Below are 16,343 nucleotides of genomic sequence, written 5' to 3'. Positions count from 1 at the left end.
TTTGGCTTTTATCTTTTGATCTTCTCCTTCTCACTTTAAATCCCCCAGATTCTATAGTTTTCACACTGTCTCTTGTTGGGGCATTCTTGATCCTCTTGATGTACAACAACTTCTGTGGCATCTCCAAAAGGCTTGAACTTCAGGTTTCCTAGGTTCCCGTAACTGACCTTATCGTTTACTTTGGTTCACTTTCTTACTGTTTCTCGTGGAGTGATCCTATCCTTTTTGGATTTATGTAGTTAATATTCTTGTTCTTTCTTGCAAGGTCCATATTCCAACATTTCTCATGCTCTCATAAGCACCTTTCACATTCAAGTCAAATACTCTTGCATTGTCTCTAATAGAGAGTGGTCAGGCCTTTTAAATCCTTGTATCATTCAACTTTCCTGGGCTTCCCAAATGTCTCTTTTCAATGTCTCTCATAGGATGCTGTCGACCACCTTCAATCCTTATACCATACAACTTGTGTGGCCACTACCAAAGCTGAAACTTTGTGTCTGTCAGGGTCTCACAACCCGGGACTATAACTTGTTTTACAGTTCATTAAATCCCAGTTGCCTCCCCCTTTCCTGAATCGCCTGCGTACCTTCTCCTGAATTAGGATGGTTCACAGGGCTTGACGTCAGGCAGGGCCATCTTAGGCACTTTTGGGGCCCTGGGCATGGAAATCTTTGGGGCCCCCTCCACCAAACCAAAGGAATTAAGGGATCAAGAATACTGGTCGTGCCCCCCATGCCTCATCCGTCGCACTCACAACCTATAGGTTGATATCCTGTCTTGCAGCATAATAAGCACGTTTACTCCCTTTAAGTCCCCTTGCCCTCTTCATTCTTGCTCTAATCAGAATGATAAACAAGTAGCATTTGAAGACCAACATGAGCAGTCTACAAAGGGGTTACTGTTCTAGTACATACAGGATGCTTTTTACCAAGAACATCCAGGAAGGTTTGTTTGTTTGTTTGTTTTGTTTTATTATTTATAATGCGAACACAACCACAAGGATAACAAGGCGCGAACATAGTAAGAGGGTTGTATAGCTTAGTTACATACAGCAAATTAAATAACGTCCCGTGGAGTTACAATAGGGATAAAGTGGTAACATGGGTAAACAGATATCAAAGACATTTTATCTAGTGCAGTTTATATAGTAGCAGGAGGTAGCGGGGGTACACTGAACAATAATACAATTGGTGATGGCACTGATAATGGCATGAGGAGCCACCAGGGAGTATTATTTGTCATGGTCCTTCATCCATTGTATAATGTATGTCCTGAACTGAACGTAAGGGATGTCTTTCCTTAGAGGTGGCGGTAGTGAGTTCCAGTGAGTAGCTGCTTTAACAGGGAAGCTGTTCCCTCCAGTCAGGGACCGTTTGAATCTTGGGACTAGTAGTAGATTGGCGTTGGCACTTCTGGAGGGGCGGTATGAAACCTGTCTAGAGAATCTTATCGGATATTTCGGGGCCATGTCATGAAGGCATTTGTATGTCAGTGAGACAGACTTAAGGAAAATGTTGTCTTTCGTGGAAAGCCAGTTAACAGATCTTCTGGTATCTGAGATGTGGGCTTTCTTGGGGATACTTAGAGCTGCTCTTGGAGCATTATTTTGAAGGATTTGGATCTTGTTTATGATATGTTTGTTACTGCCTACGTAAAGGGCATTACAGTAATCCAGCTTAGATAGGATCAATGCTCTGGCCAAGGTAGTGCAGTTATTAGGTGTTAGGAGTGGTTTGGCAGCTCGGATGAGTTTACAAGTATAAGCAGTGGCGGAGGCCATTGCGTTTACCTGTTTGTTAAATGATAGTGAGGAGTCTAGGTAAAACCCCAAAGTTTTTACCTCCTTGGCCACAGTGATGATGTTATCAATTACGAATGATGAATAAATTTGGCCGAGTTTGTTGATATTGGCTGAGGTACCAAGAATGAGGAGTTCTGTTTTGTCATCATTCAGTCATAGTCCGTGTGAGGCCATCCATGCCTGAATGATGAGGTACACTCTGTTTACAAAGGCCAAATCCTTGTCATAATCCCCCGACAACGGGATGAGGATCTGAGTATCATCTGCATAGTTTGTGTAGGTGATACCCAGACCGTCGAGATAATCGAAAAGGGGCTTTGTAAAGATGTTGTACAATGTAGGTGAGACGCAGGAGCCCTGAGGCACGCCACAGGCGATGGGCGTGGGGTCAGCAGCCGCTAATGGTGAGAAGACGCGCATTGTTCTATCACTGAGGAAGGACTGAATCCAGCCTATAGCCTCATGGGAGAAGTGTGCGGCCGACTCGAGATGTTTGCACAGAATCTCGTGGTCGACTAAATCGAAAGCTGCTGAGAGGTCAAGGAGCAGCAGTGCGGTTTTGCCCTGGTTTCTCAACTCGTCAATTTGTATCTTAAGGTCAACCAAAGCGGTTTCGGTTCCGTGTTGGGGTCTGAAACCAGATGGTTATATTCTAGGTATTGTTGGATTTGTAAATATGCCAATTTGTCGATGATTTTAAGCAAGAATGGTACTGTGGTGATAGGACGATAGTTCGTGGGTATGGCGGGGTCTAAGTTTTGTTTTTTGAGGAGTGGGAGGACCCATGATTGTTTCAGGTTATTGGGTATTATGCCTGAGTTGAAGGATGCATTTATTAGTTTAGTGATGAAAGGTGATAATTCACGAGCTGCATCTTTTATAAGTTGTGCTGGGCATAAGTCCCCGTGGCAGTTCGATGGTTTAAGAGTGAGGATGACATTCTCAACCTCTTTGATGGATACTTTGCGGAAGTTGAAGTGGGGGGTGGTATCAAGTGAGGGGGTCAGGATGGAAGGTGTCACTGTCACATCGTTAATATTGGATTTCGTAATGGCGAGAAGGGTAGCCTTTTTATGGTGGATCTTCGTTTGCAAGGTGGTGATTTTATTAGACAGGGCATTTTGAATGTTTGTACACCAGTTTTTATCCTTGGTGCAGGAGTCTGGGGTTTGGATAGGAGATTCTAACTCCTTCAGAATTGTAAAGAGCTCTATAGTATTGGACTTAGCTTGGGTGATTCGGAGGTTGTAGGAAGTTTGTTTGGCGGAAATTATTTCTTTTTTGTAGAGGGCTGATTGCTTACTTAGGTTGCGCTTATTGGTCTCTGAAGGATCAAGTCTCCATATTTTCTCACAACGACGTTTCTCACGTCTGAGTTTTTTTAGTTGTGGGGAGAACCAGGAGTTCACATGTTTACGTTGTTTGCTTTTTCTAATCTTTAAGGGAGCTATGGCATCAAGGGATCATAGCATCACTTTATTGTACACGTCTACCATGGTAAATGGGTCAGTGTTGTCTGGTATAGAATTGAGGGTGGGTATGATCAGCGGGATGAGGTTTTCTGGCGTGATGTTTCTTTTATTTCTAGTGGGGACTGCTGGGGCTACATTATCAATGAGTAGCGCAGGTGGGGCCTCTAAGGCAAATGTGATCAGATAGTGGTCTGACCAAAGCTGAGGTAGTGTGGATAGTACCAAGATGGGGCAATTGTGCACAGCAATCCAATCAAGGGTTCTGCCTTTAGTATGAGTAGGGCATATAATATTTTGGGTGAAAACTAGTTCCTCTAGGGAGTTATTGATTAGTGTGGCATTCGAGTCTCGGGGGTCATGGAGTCCTAGGTTGAAATCTCCTAGTACGAGTTTTTGGGAGGTACTTTTCAGATTATTAGATAGGATATTATTGAGATCTTCTTCGAAGAGTCCTATAGGGCCTGGTGGGCGGTAGATAAGGTGGATAGTTACAAAATGTGAGTTAGTTATGGATAGCTTGGATGTGAGTACTTCACAAGAGTTCGTACTAAGAGATGGATCGAGTTTCAGTGTGAGATTCGTTTTATGTATGATGGCAAGACCTCCACCTCGCGATGTGGTACGGTCTAGTCTGAGGAGGGTGTAGTCATCTGGGATGGCTAACAAAATTGCTGGGCCGGCTGTGGGGTGGAGCCAGGATTCTGTGATGGCTAGAAAATCCAAGTTTCCATTATGTAGTATGTCTGCAATCTCCGTTGCGTGGGCGACCATAGAGCGTGCATTTATGTACGCCCCTTTTATCGTTGGTTGAGCTGGTGGGGGCAGTGCCTTGGGAATGGCCTTGGGGGGTGTAACAGTCTCTCTGAAGAGTCTGCTGTTGAGTTGCAGGTGATGTCGATTGGATTTACTAGGGCCAGTAGTGGTGTTAGATACTGTTTTAGGTAAGTAGTCATGCAATCTTGGGAGTCTTGCACGTAGTTTAAGATTCCTTTGTATTAGAGTGCATGGTCTGGTGAGCTGCTTGGCCGAGTAATGTACAGGAGCCAATGGTAGGGTATGTTGAGGCATGGTGAGGTCTTGTAGCGTGATTATGTAAAGGAGGGCTCTTAGGAGTGTTGTGTAGAGTGGTGGTAGGTACATGTTGTACGATTACGAGTATGTGCAATGGACCTGGAAGCACAGTTTCAGTATTCAGGACTGGGGTGGCGAGCACAAAGTAAGCTAGGTGAGAGGAGCAAAGCTTCAGTCTATCGGGTGGCTTAGTGAGGTGCAGTAGGGCTGGAAGCTAGGCGATTACAAGGCAGAGGTGATAAGGGTAGTAATCAGTGGCAACAAGCTGTAGAGCACATACGTAATAGCTTCAGTCTAGTAAGACACAGTAATTAGATAGAGTTGATTGCCGAGCTATAGAGACTGGTGACTGAGTGTTCATATACGTTACGTTTAACAAGGTCATAAACTGTGGCAGCATTATCTATCAGATGCATACATTATTAGTGCATACATATGTAGTATTAATGCAGGGCCGTATGTAACAGGTACATGTAACCCAGAACAGACAGATAACTCACATTAGCTGTCTTACAGAATGCAAAAGTGCTCATGCATGGATAGAGCCCACCAATTGGAAGGAAGGAGAACGCTAAACATACCGTAGCATGGATAGTGTAGACTGATTGGAAGCTGCCAGAAAGGTGTCTTTATCCAGACAGACCGAGATTAGAAGTGGGATATGGTTTTCAAATAGTGTTGCCATTAGATATCAAAGGAACAATGCCTGTGGTGTTTGATATAAATATGCTCACTATTAACACAGTGAAACCATGAATAAGGCTTTTATGAAGATCAAACCATGAGAAGGAAATCACTCGAAGGGCTGATCATTTTGAACGGTTTAGGGACTGGCAATATTGAGAGGTTTAGCCAAACAAGATTGAGATGCCCAGGATCACACATTGGTTAAGGCGTGAAGGGGTGAAGCTGGGGTTTGTGCCAACTCTGCAATTTCTGCATTTGAACACTTTCTTTTCCAGTTATTACCATGAACTAAAACAATCTCATTTTATAAATAAATGGACTTGGAAAGTATACAAATCACATTACCAAACATGACCATTTTGAAACAAAATATTATAGAAGGGTGTTATGCAAAATGGGAATGATTCCAGCTTCATTCTCTGCATCATCAAAGGAAGTGTATGAGAACCAGCCTAGCAATCGATGTGATTTAACAAATTTAATCTGGGTTTGTCTTTTGTATTTTAAAGCTTTAAATACTTCCAAAACAATGGCTAGTGACATTTTCATTTATAAACATGCATAAAAGCTTTGACTTTACCAAAAAGCAAAACGTTTTTTGTGTCAGACAAGCAGACCTTAAAATACGCTTGCCCGAGGCCTGCAACATATGGTCCGCTCTCTTCTGTCTACCAACCTGTCCACCCAAATGACCTACTTAAGAAGAAAGATCAAGTGATGGGCTGAACAATACCAGCAGCATACAAGAAGGCAAATCTCACAGAAGACAGCACACTAATGAAAGATTTATTAGATGATTTGACCAGGATCACTGGTCCTCTGGCTGCAAATCCAGGATACAAACATGAACGGTGTCGTTCCATAGTCTTGAAATTTGATACTTATTCACCTCTTTGACCAACAGTTCATGCCATCGTTGAAGGTGATTGCCTTGGTTTTACAACATCCCATCTGAACAAAGCAATTTCTAGGCCTTCACCATACGGATGATATGTTAGTGTTTATAGCAACCCCTATCTGGTGCAGGCACATTGCTGATAATAGCAGATGTTGTTCTGCAAAACCCAGTACATATGCAGGCAGGTTTATAAACTTCAGACATAGGAGAGGCTCAGCCAGCATTGCTGGAATGAGATATTCAAATGTTTCATATGAACACATATCTCTGCAATGGGTGCTTCGAACACTGAGATAACTTCTGGACCATTGTGACACTGATTTTATCAATATGCATTTCACTGTTGCCTATTGCATATGATCAACATAATTCCCACAGGAAGGAAAGGATGCTACAGAGTTCTGCCATAAGGAACACACACGCTATGTACACCACAGTGAACACAGAAAGCAATACATGATGAATTGATCAAGGCAGAATGCACTTGCCAAAACAGAAAGGCAATGGGTTTAGAGTCTCGGCAGCACCCCATAAAATATCCTGACGTGTGCTATTTAGGACTCGTGAACAATGGAATCTTACTTCTTCAGATCAGCTAGCCTTGTGGGTCCCCTCCAAGGTGGGGGCCCTGGGCAAGTGTCCCTTTTGCCCTCCCATAAAAAGGTCTTTGACGTCAGGAGATGGCAGCTTTACCTTCTATCAGTCTCTACTTTCTTGGGTCTATCGCTGACTTGCTCGTATTGTCTGCTCACTTTGGTAGGCTCTGCCCACGATGGCAGAGGCAAGGTTTCATTCCTCCAGGTTTGGTTGGTCTCACTGTTGTTTAGAATACCTGGGCCCACCTCTGCTTCCTTGCGGTCAGGGCACCAAACAGGATGGTCTCTGTGACTCTGTACCAGCAGTGGTTGCTCCACTGCTCGCTACAGTGTGCTTCTGACGTCGCCTTGCTCTGAGGCTGTACCCAAGTCAGAGGCTCTCCCTTGTGTAAGGATCTCCCTCTGCCATTGAAAGCTTTCCTTGGGTTTTTGTACGTCCTTCGAAACAATGGGGATATGTCTTTGCTCTTTGTCTGTGGAGCTCAGCTGAGTTCCAGGATTTCCTGAAACCAAAGAGATTGAGGAAATGTCACTGCTTGGTGGATTCAGAACAGAAGTATTCAAAGCTGAAGGAACAGATTTGTCCGTTCCCATTTAGGAATATCATGTTCTCTACGGTATTCCGTTGTCTCATCCAAGGTGTTCTTTCAATGGAGGGTAAGGTGTACAAGATGTGGGGATGGAGGGTCGGGGTAGGGTCCATAATTAAAGAAAGGAGAGGTTTGAGAGGTAAAACAAATTTTGATGAGTTTTTTTCGAAATCGTTTCTTTGAAATACAATGGCGATGTAGAGACATAGAACAGTTCTCTGGACAGGATAGTTCCTTATCAGATTAGTAGTCCTTGTCCCCAATGAGGGGAGTCACTCCCAGTGAGGCCCCGATTTCCCAGGCCCCTAGTGATGGTCCTTCTTAGCGGGTTCACCTCCTTAGCCTCAAAGCAGGTGGCTTTTTTACAGTTATATTCTAAAGCTTTAGAGTGATACCATCTACCACAATAATGTATAGTTTTTCTTCTGGCAACAGATTGATTAGTTGGAAAAACATCCTGTTTCACTTAACATTGTAAAAGAAATGAGTTCCACGCCAATAGTCTAGTTGTCAGCATCCATGTTGAGCATCCTTAAAAAATATAATTCTGCTGCCTGGGATGGCAACCATGGGACGGCAACCATGGGGTTAATCATGTCAGGCATTACTTTCTTTAAGTTTTACAATTTCTGGTTATTACAACCTGTGCTTATTTAATACTGTCTTCTTTGCCACTAGTTTAGTTAAAAATTGGTATTTTCTCACTTTATTTTCAGTTGTGTGTTTAGTGGCGTTTTAACTATGGACATACAATGTACCATCCTGTCAGCTTTACTTAAATTATTAGAATTCATTTGAAGTGATGTATCACAGGAGTGGCCCCAAGAAGGTAACACGAGGGAATGTGAAATTGTGTCAGGAGATACAAAAATATGTCTTCTAGGTTAGGGGTCTGCAACATGCGGCTCTCCAGATGTTTTGGACTACAACCCCCTGGATCCCTAACCATTACCTATGCTATTTAGCAATCATGGGAGTTGTAGTCCTAAACATCTGGGGAGCCAAGGGTTGCTCTGTGTTGTTCTAGGGGCTCACACGTGTTCAGCATAAAAGGGATAGTGAGTATTTCTAGCCAGGTGCAGTGTTTGACAATGTCTCATAGTGAACTATCAAGACGACAACGAAACATTGGTTTAGATATGAAGCTTGTGATCGCAGTTCTGATTGGATGAGGGGCTGCAGGAGGAGGTTAATATTAAAAAGAGTGGGTTTAAGGATTAACAGAAGGCTGTGGATGGGGAGGGAAGAGCCCACCCCTTCAAGAAGACTTTTTATAATGCTCCTAGAGGCACTCTTCAAAGCCATTGAATGCCTCCTTTGGCTTTGGAAAACAGAACAGGCAGAACCCGGAAATATCAGAGCAACAAAAAACAACCCCATAACTGTTGGAAGAGATGAAAGTGCAGAGCTCCTGCAAACAAAATAAAATTCAACCCTGACAACTGAAATGCATTTTCGTGCAAAGCAATGCCAACATTGGAAACTGTTGGCAAATTGGAGTCCTGGTTAATGATTGGAGAGTGCAGTGGATATGGGTACTGTGCTCTTGTAAAATACTCTGTGTGTTACAGTGTTGTGTGAAACACCTGAGTAAGGCAAGTTGTTATACCTCAAAACAGGTTATTGTTGAGCGCACACATTACTGTGTCCATTTTTGGTTGCCTGAATTCGGTAAATACTTTCATGAGAAAAATCAAATATCGTTTTTAAAATGATCATTCCACGAATGACCCTCTGCATTTTAGAAACACTGCAAAATGGGCAGTGTTTCTCAAATGATCATTTAACGCCTCTAAAACGGAAGCAGAGGGGCGACAGGATAGGCGAACAAAAATGGCTGAAGTTATTTAGGTTTGCTAAAGAACATACAGAAAATAAATTAGACCAAGAAAACATAAGGTATGTTCGAAATGCAGGGACAATATTCTGAAAATGAGCCCAGCCAACTTCAGGAATAGGCTTCCTGCTGAGACTGTGTACATTGCTAGAACCCCTAGTAAGTTAGGTGGGGGTGCGAGCGTGACTTCCGGGCTCTCTGCAAGGCATCCCTGCTCTGTTGGCGTCCACCCACCGGCCACCCACTGGCCTGCATCCAGAACGCTGTACTTAGAGCTCATCTTGTCAGCATGTCCTCGCTTGACCTCGGATCAATTCTCAGCTCGAGATAAATACTGCTGTTCCCCCTCTATTGCACATTTCAGGAATGAATGCGGGCACACCGGCCCCCGGGCTGCTGTCGCAACTCCCCTCTATCTTGCCAGCTCCAAGAGCTCATTCATCCGGTGGCCGATGCCATTTCATCTTTTCGTTCTTCGTCGTTTTTTACTGACATTGGCAGAGCTATTCTCAAGTTCTGGGTCTTTTCGGCGACATTGGAATGCAAGGGGTTAAATCTCCAGCCATGGGATTACCATTTACTTCCCCTCTACTTGGGGTAATGGATAAGGATATGAGTGTTAGGGCAAGGAGGGCTAAAGGAGAAGCGGGGGTAGTAGCCAGCATACAAAAAACATGTGGGGCAACCCCCCCCCCCCAATGCCCCGCCTGGCAGTATTACTGTTGCGATGTAAAATGCAGCATTGACTCATAGATTAATATTTTCCGTGTTTCTCTTGGCTCCCTTCATAAATTAAATATTGTACTGCGAGCCACAAATGTTGTTGTGCATGTATGCTGCAATGTGTGTCTATGTGGGTGCAAAGCTATGGGTCAATGCACTCGTCTTGGAAACAAGACAGCGCTGAGCAACATGGCTTTGACAAAAACACCAGCAAGTTCTATGAGTAGTGATACCAGGTGCCCTACTCCTCCTTCCCATGTTATTGGGATGTTACATGAATGGCATTGGACCTTCTTCCCCGTGCTGTAGGGTGTTTTACACAGTCTGAGTAGAAGGGCTAGACTTGTACTACTAGTCATTACACCCATTAAAACAAAAACACCTACACAATTTACCAGAGAGCCGCATTGATATGCTTCCCATCAATCATGTTTTGCTGAACACTTAAAACCTGTTATCCCCCCTCTCACTAGTTCTGGCAGGAGGAAGCTCAAAAGGGACATCCGCGTCTCCAACCCAGGACTCTCTCATCACTGCTGCTTACACCAGTGCTTCCTCCAGACAGACCCTCACCTACATCCTCTTTGTCGTTCCCTCTCCAGGTCTATGTACCCCCCATATGGTCTCTGTTCTCTCTCCTTTTTCCTCTTCTCCCATTAATGGTGGCACCCAAAGGGGCGGGGGAGGGCCTCGTGGACCCTCTTCAATTCCTCTGCTACCATCATTAATGTCTATTTAAATGGCACCGTCTTTGTCCAGGGCCCTGGGGCCAATCTCCTCATTTTTGATAGACGCTTCCCATGCCTCATCAACTTCCTTTCATCTCTTACCATCCCTACTTATGCCTCTCTGGCTCCTCTGCCACCACTGCCTTCTTCTGCCACCTCTCCAGTACTCTCTGTTGCTTCTTTGGCCACCCTACTGCCTCCTTCCACCGCCACCTCTCTGGCACTTTGTTCTTCATCTCTGACTACCCTGCCTTCTCTTCCGTCGTCCTCTGCCCATCCTCGAACACCTCCAACACTTCCGCAGGGCACACCTCTGGCCTGTACCCTTCCATGGAAGTCCTTCAAAGGTGGCAACCATTTCACATTGCTACTCTCAACTCTCGCTACGCTCTCAAACACTCCTCTGACATCTGCCGTCTAATGGAAGAGCTGGATTTGGATGTACGTAGTCTCAATGAGACTTGGTTCACGGCAAGCTCTGTAATGAGTTTTGACACGCTCCTTACTGATGGCTACAAGATCCTCTCCAAACCCAGAACCAACCGTCCTGCTAGGGGTGTAGCTTTGATTTTCCCAGAGTGGAACCCAGCTTCTCTCATTCCAATGCAGGACTACTCCTCCTTTGAATGCCTGGTCTGCAGACTCTGTCTCTCATGGCCTCTCTCTCACTGTGGCCCGACTCTACAGGCTGTCTGGCCAGGTCGCCCTCTTCCTCTGAGTGGGCTGACTGCTCCTCCTCCCTCCTTGCCTCTACTTCTCAACTTCTCCTCAGAGACCTGAAAATGAACCTTGATGCTACTAGCCCCTCTTCAGGGCTCTTTCACAACCTCTGTGACTCTCTCTCTCTTTCTGTATTCTTCCCTCTGTCCCAACTTATTCTGCATGGCACACCCTGGATGTTCTGATCTCTAAAACCGCCCCTCTCGAACACTCTCACCACTTCTCTCTCTTGGAGTGACCACTTTCTCCTTTACTCCCACCTCTCTCTACCCCTTCATCCAAGCCTGCAAGCCTGCATCACTGCACCATCAAACAATGCAGTCAAACCTTTCAAAATCTGCAAGGAGCTGGCCCATCCTGTTACATTCTCTACCTCTCCTGTCCCCTCCCAGGCCCTCTACAAGTCTACAAGGCAGTGGCTTCTCATTTCACCACTAAAACTCAGGACATCCTGTCCACTCTCTCTATTCCTCCTCCTCTTCCCCCCCCCCCCCCCCCGGCTGTCTTCGGCCACTTCTCCTCCTCCTTTCTCCTCCTTTCCCCTTTTCACCCCTGACAATGTTTCTAGACTAGTACAATCTATGAGTGTTGTCAAAGCTGGTTCTCCCTTGCTCATCCAGAACCATCAAGGACCTCAATTCCCTGGCTCCTGCCTTGCCGATTTCTGCAATCACTCGTTTTGCCACTGAAACCTTCCCATCCCCCCTTAAGCACTTCCTTGTGCACCCCCCCCCTTAAGAAACCCTCTGCCGATCTTCCTCTCCAGCTAACTATCACCTGATCTTCATCACTCCTTTCCTGGGCAAACTGCTGGAGAAGCTGGCCCATCTCCAAGCTTAATTTGCAGACTGAATCTGTTGGATGTCTCCACGAGTACCAGTCTGGCTTCAGAGCTGCCAGAATCATGAAAACTGCTCTACTGAACACCTGAGAAAAGCTGCTCTGCAATTTGGATGATTCTAATCTTCCTTCTGTCCTCACTCGCCTCGATCTATCCTCTGCTTTTGACACGGTCAACCGTGCCACCCTGCTCAATTGCCTCAGCAACAACCTGGGTATCACTGGTCAGGCTCTGGCCTGGTTGACGACCTTTCTCACTGATGAACCTTCCAGGTCCAACTGGGGTATTTCCGCTCTTCTATCTCTACTTGTTGTGTTCCCCATGGCAGTAACCTTTCTCCCTGGCTCTTCAACCACTACCTGGCACCTCTTGCCCACTGCATCGCTAAATTCTGCTTTAACTTTCAGTGTTAGGCAAATGACGCCGAGCTGCCTTTCATGCTCTCCTCGGCCACCTGTGCTCCTTCTCTCATATGAGACCAGACACAAATCAGGAATGATGTGCCGCCAATGACCTCAGCCTTAATGCCAGTAGGTCTGAGATCCTCCTCATCGGGGCACCTGCTCCCACCTCTCTCTGGCCACCCGCCCTGGGCCCTCTTCCTGCTGCTTCCTGTGGGGCCAAGAACCTCGGTGTCATCTTCAACTTCACCCTCTCCTTCTCTCCACTCATCGCTGACGTCTCTAAGAAGTCCCACTTTCAGCTGCACCTCCTCAGAGGTATTCTTCCTTTTCTTGCTTTCCCCAAGAAGCTCATTGTCTCCAGAGCTCTGGTCCTCTCTAGGCTGGAGTATAGCAACAACTTCTTTCTAAATCTGCCTGTCTCTACTCTTCGATCTTTACAACTTATCCAGAACACAGGACTTCGAGACTTGTCCTTGGTGTCAAGCCCATGGATGGTATCTCTCCAACTCTGAAATCTCTTCACTGGCTCCCTGTGGCTGCAAGGATTAAGTGCAAGACCCTTTGTCGTCCACAAGGCGTTCTGGGGCCTGGGACTGCACTACCACCAATTTTATCTTCCTAAACATCTTTCTTCTCGAGCTCTCTGATCATCCCCCTCTCTGAGGGTCAGATGCTTCTCTGAGCAGAGAGTGGGGAGTGGGGGGCAGATCTCTTTCCTCGGCTGGGGCTTTCCTCTGGAACAGCCTCCCAGCCTCTCTCAAACTTGAGCACAACTACCTCTGGTTCCGAAAACAACTTCCCTTTCTCTTTTCCTCTCCCCTGCTGTCGTCCCTGCTCCGTGCACTGGTCACCTGGCCACTCACTTTACTCTGGCCCAGGCTCCTGCATGTCCAGTTGCCCTTGCACTGCCTCCTGGCCCCTCCCAGCACTTAAGGGTCTGTATCTACAACCCTACAGTCCCTCTTCACTGCACAGATGAGCCACCCGCTGGCTGCACTTATTGAGTTACCTAAACTTCTCCCTCTCCACCCACCTAGCACTTCTCCCTCCCCACCCACCTAGCACTTCTCCCTCCCCACCCACCTAGCACTTCTCCCTCCCCACCCACCTAGCACTTCTCACTCCCCACCCACCTAGCACTTCTCCCCTCCCTCTTCCCCGCAATTGCACGATCTAAATGACAAAAGGCCTAGTAAGACTGTTGTTTTGTCCTCACTCTATTTCCCCCTCCTTGTCTTGTCACGCCTAGAAACACTGTGTACAGGCAAGTTATAAATGACATCTCATACTGATATTTGTCATATTATAATCGTTTGGTGACATACATATTCATTTTTTTTCTTAAGGAAAGCGGATACACAGCTACCAGGCCATGTGGACACACCCATTTCAGTTACACAAGAACCATCGTTCACAGACAATATTCTTCTCACACAGCTGAAGACGCACATAGGCTTATCCGAGGGAGTAGCCCTACATTTTTCACATCGTTCCTAAACTCTTCACTGCCCCGACTTCAGTGCTCTCATGTGTCAGTTAGGACATACACATTTTAAGAGCAAGAAAAGGGGATCGCTCGTTCACTTGCCCACTCCTAAATAGTTCATGAAGGTTTCTTGGACAGAAGGAAGAGGACTTCCACACTAATCAAAGCACAGATAATTCCACCTGCGAGTGCAAAGTCCAAGACGATTGAGAGATCCCTTGGGCAAAATATTGGAGTCTTGCAGTGTTCCACTCCTTAAAGGTAGTTCAGTGTGTAGAGTGCATGTTTACAATCTTACACCGGTGTCATTTCAAAGCAGAATCCCTGCCCAGGATATATCCCAAAGTTTCTGACTGATAGCTGGCAGCATTGTAAGTATTGTGAAATCAAAAATGAGCAAAGAATGCACATATATATATATATATTTTTTTGGTTCTGCCCACCTCTTAAGGTCATAGTGGTGTGACCCCCATTAAAAATGCAACATATGTGAATTGAATTTGAGACATATTTTCTCTATGGTGTTTATAGATGTCAGTAATATGGTTTACATTGTGTTGAAGTCTATCCAATGCAGAGTATGTTCTGTGTGGTCCAGAGCATGGCCTATGTTGAAAGTTACACATGTTGAGTCAATGTTTTAGTGAAGATAGAGCTGGGAATTGGAGACACTGCGGCTTCACCCATCATGCCCTTGCTTTTCCACAGAATGAATGTGCAAACTTTGTCCGGGTCCTTCACCATTACAACAGGACACATCTCTTAGCCTGTGGCACTGGAGCCTTCGACCCCATCTGTGCATTTATACGCGTGGGACTCCGCTCGGAGGTAAGTGGGAAGCAGCAGCGCAGATGTCCTTCGGAAGAGCAACAGCCTAGTTTAGATCATTTTCATTTAGCACGTGTGCATTAGGCTCTTCATGGTTAAGGGAAGAGTTCTTTGTTATAGTTTGCAAACATCTGGATAATACTTGTTTGATATAAACATAGACATATTGCGTATTTGCAAGCGCGGCACACTCGTCAAGTTACTGCATATGCGTTTCTTTAAATATTGCATCGGTCGAAACTAATCTTCAAAGACGTACATGCTGTTGTTCTGAGAACGGGAACATAACCATGGCCCTCATTACGACCCTGGCGGAAAGGGGTTTACGCCGGCGTAAACCATGGCGTACCTTTCCGCCCGACTACGAGTTCCCGTAGCGCCATGGTGATTTTTACGCCTGCTTTTTGCAGGCGGAAAAATCCATGGCGCTACGGGACTTGTCGTTAATTACGCCACCGTAATTTACGGTGGCGTAATTAACGCCTTCCCCACTCCCATTATACCCTATGGGGCAAAAATGGGAATGGGGAAGGGTAAATGGGGATTGGGGACTTACCGCCCCGCATAGGTCGGAATGGGGCGGTAAATCCGCCAACCCCCATGGCGGAGTTGGCAGCTTTGCGCCATGGACCATGGTGCAAATTGCACCATGGTTCTCCGCCAGGGTCGTAATGAGGGCCCATGTGTTTAAGGGCACAAAGGCCTCTTCATGATTTATATTCCGAAAGGTCTTTATTTAACATTTATTACGATGACTGAAAAACTGTGCAATAACTAGACCCAATTACAGTGGCTATTTATTTTGGTATTCAGCTGCTTGCATGTAGATTTGCACATGTGTGTTTCATGCATGGCAGATGTACAATGTATGCTGCATTTACGAAGAGTTGAATTAATTCAGCTGGTAATGAAAGTAGTTCTGCATTAATAGAGGATTATTTATGATAGAACTGACGGATTTGATTGTATATTAACTATTAATAAATGTTTGTCCTCGAATATGTATTGTATTGTATTCCTTTGTGTGTATATGCAAAGCCAGTTCCTGGGCATATGCATGTTAAATAATGACATGTATACGTGGACACGCTAAGTAAGTCTATGTTATCAAAGTTGTCGTATTGCGACACGTAATTGTGTCTAGTAGAATTATGTGGCTCTGCCTATTTTGTAACACCACAACTCTGGTGAAATGTAGGAAGAAGAGTTGTCTCCTTTGCATGTGGTTTTACTCATGGAAACGAGGGACTCCTTAACTGTTCAGCTGCCATCCCCTCTGCATTACATTTCTAGGGGTACTTTTCTCCGGGAGCATGCATTGGACATCTCCATGGAATTGTGGTTGTGTCCTATTTCAAGGGTTTTGACCCATGTTGAATCCTTAGACTGGGTAGATGTGAGGATGAGCTGTCGCCACCCATTATTCTATCCCAGAACAAACTAAATCAATAGACTAGGTGGATGTGGGGATGAGCTGTCGCCGCCCACATTCACGCCAGAATCCAGGAGAACTGCGCAGTTGGCACAAGACCACTCCAAAGATACAACCTTCTTGTGGGGGGTTCCACATCGCCACTCTACTGTAAGGATGCCATCAAAACAATGTTAAGCAAAAGACCACGCTATTGAAATGCAGTAATTCAAGACAGATCCCAAAAATG

At 45.4% G+C, this 16,343-nt stretch overlaps 1 protein-coding gene across 2 annotated transcripts in view; it reads left to right on the top strand.

Annotated features, from left to right (window-relative positions):
* SEMA3E (semaphorin 3E) overlaps positions 1-16,343 on the top strand; it is a 516,349-nt gene that overhangs the window by 253,647 nt on the left and 246,359 nt on the right. For both annotated transcript variants that reach the window (XM_069627817.1, XM_069627818.1), the window contains exon 4: positions 14,563-14,682. In XM_069627817.1, coding sequence (XP_069483918.1) covers positions 14,563-14,682 — 120 coding nt within the window. The remainder of the gene's footprint in view (positions 1-14,562; positions 14,683-16,343) is intronic.

This window comes from Ambystoma mexicanum, chromosome 12 (assembly GCF_040938575.1).
Source record: "Ambystoma mexicanum isolate Mex_15411 chromosome 12, UKY_AmexF1_1, whole genome shotgun sequence".
In the NCBI taxonomy this organism is placed as follows: domain Eukaryota; kingdom Metazoa; phylum Chordata; class Amphibia; order Caudata; family Ambystomatidae; genus Ambystoma; species Ambystoma mexicanum.
The sequence above is the reverse complement of the archived record's forward strand: the minus strand, read 5'-3'. Positions and strand labels throughout refer to the sequence as shown.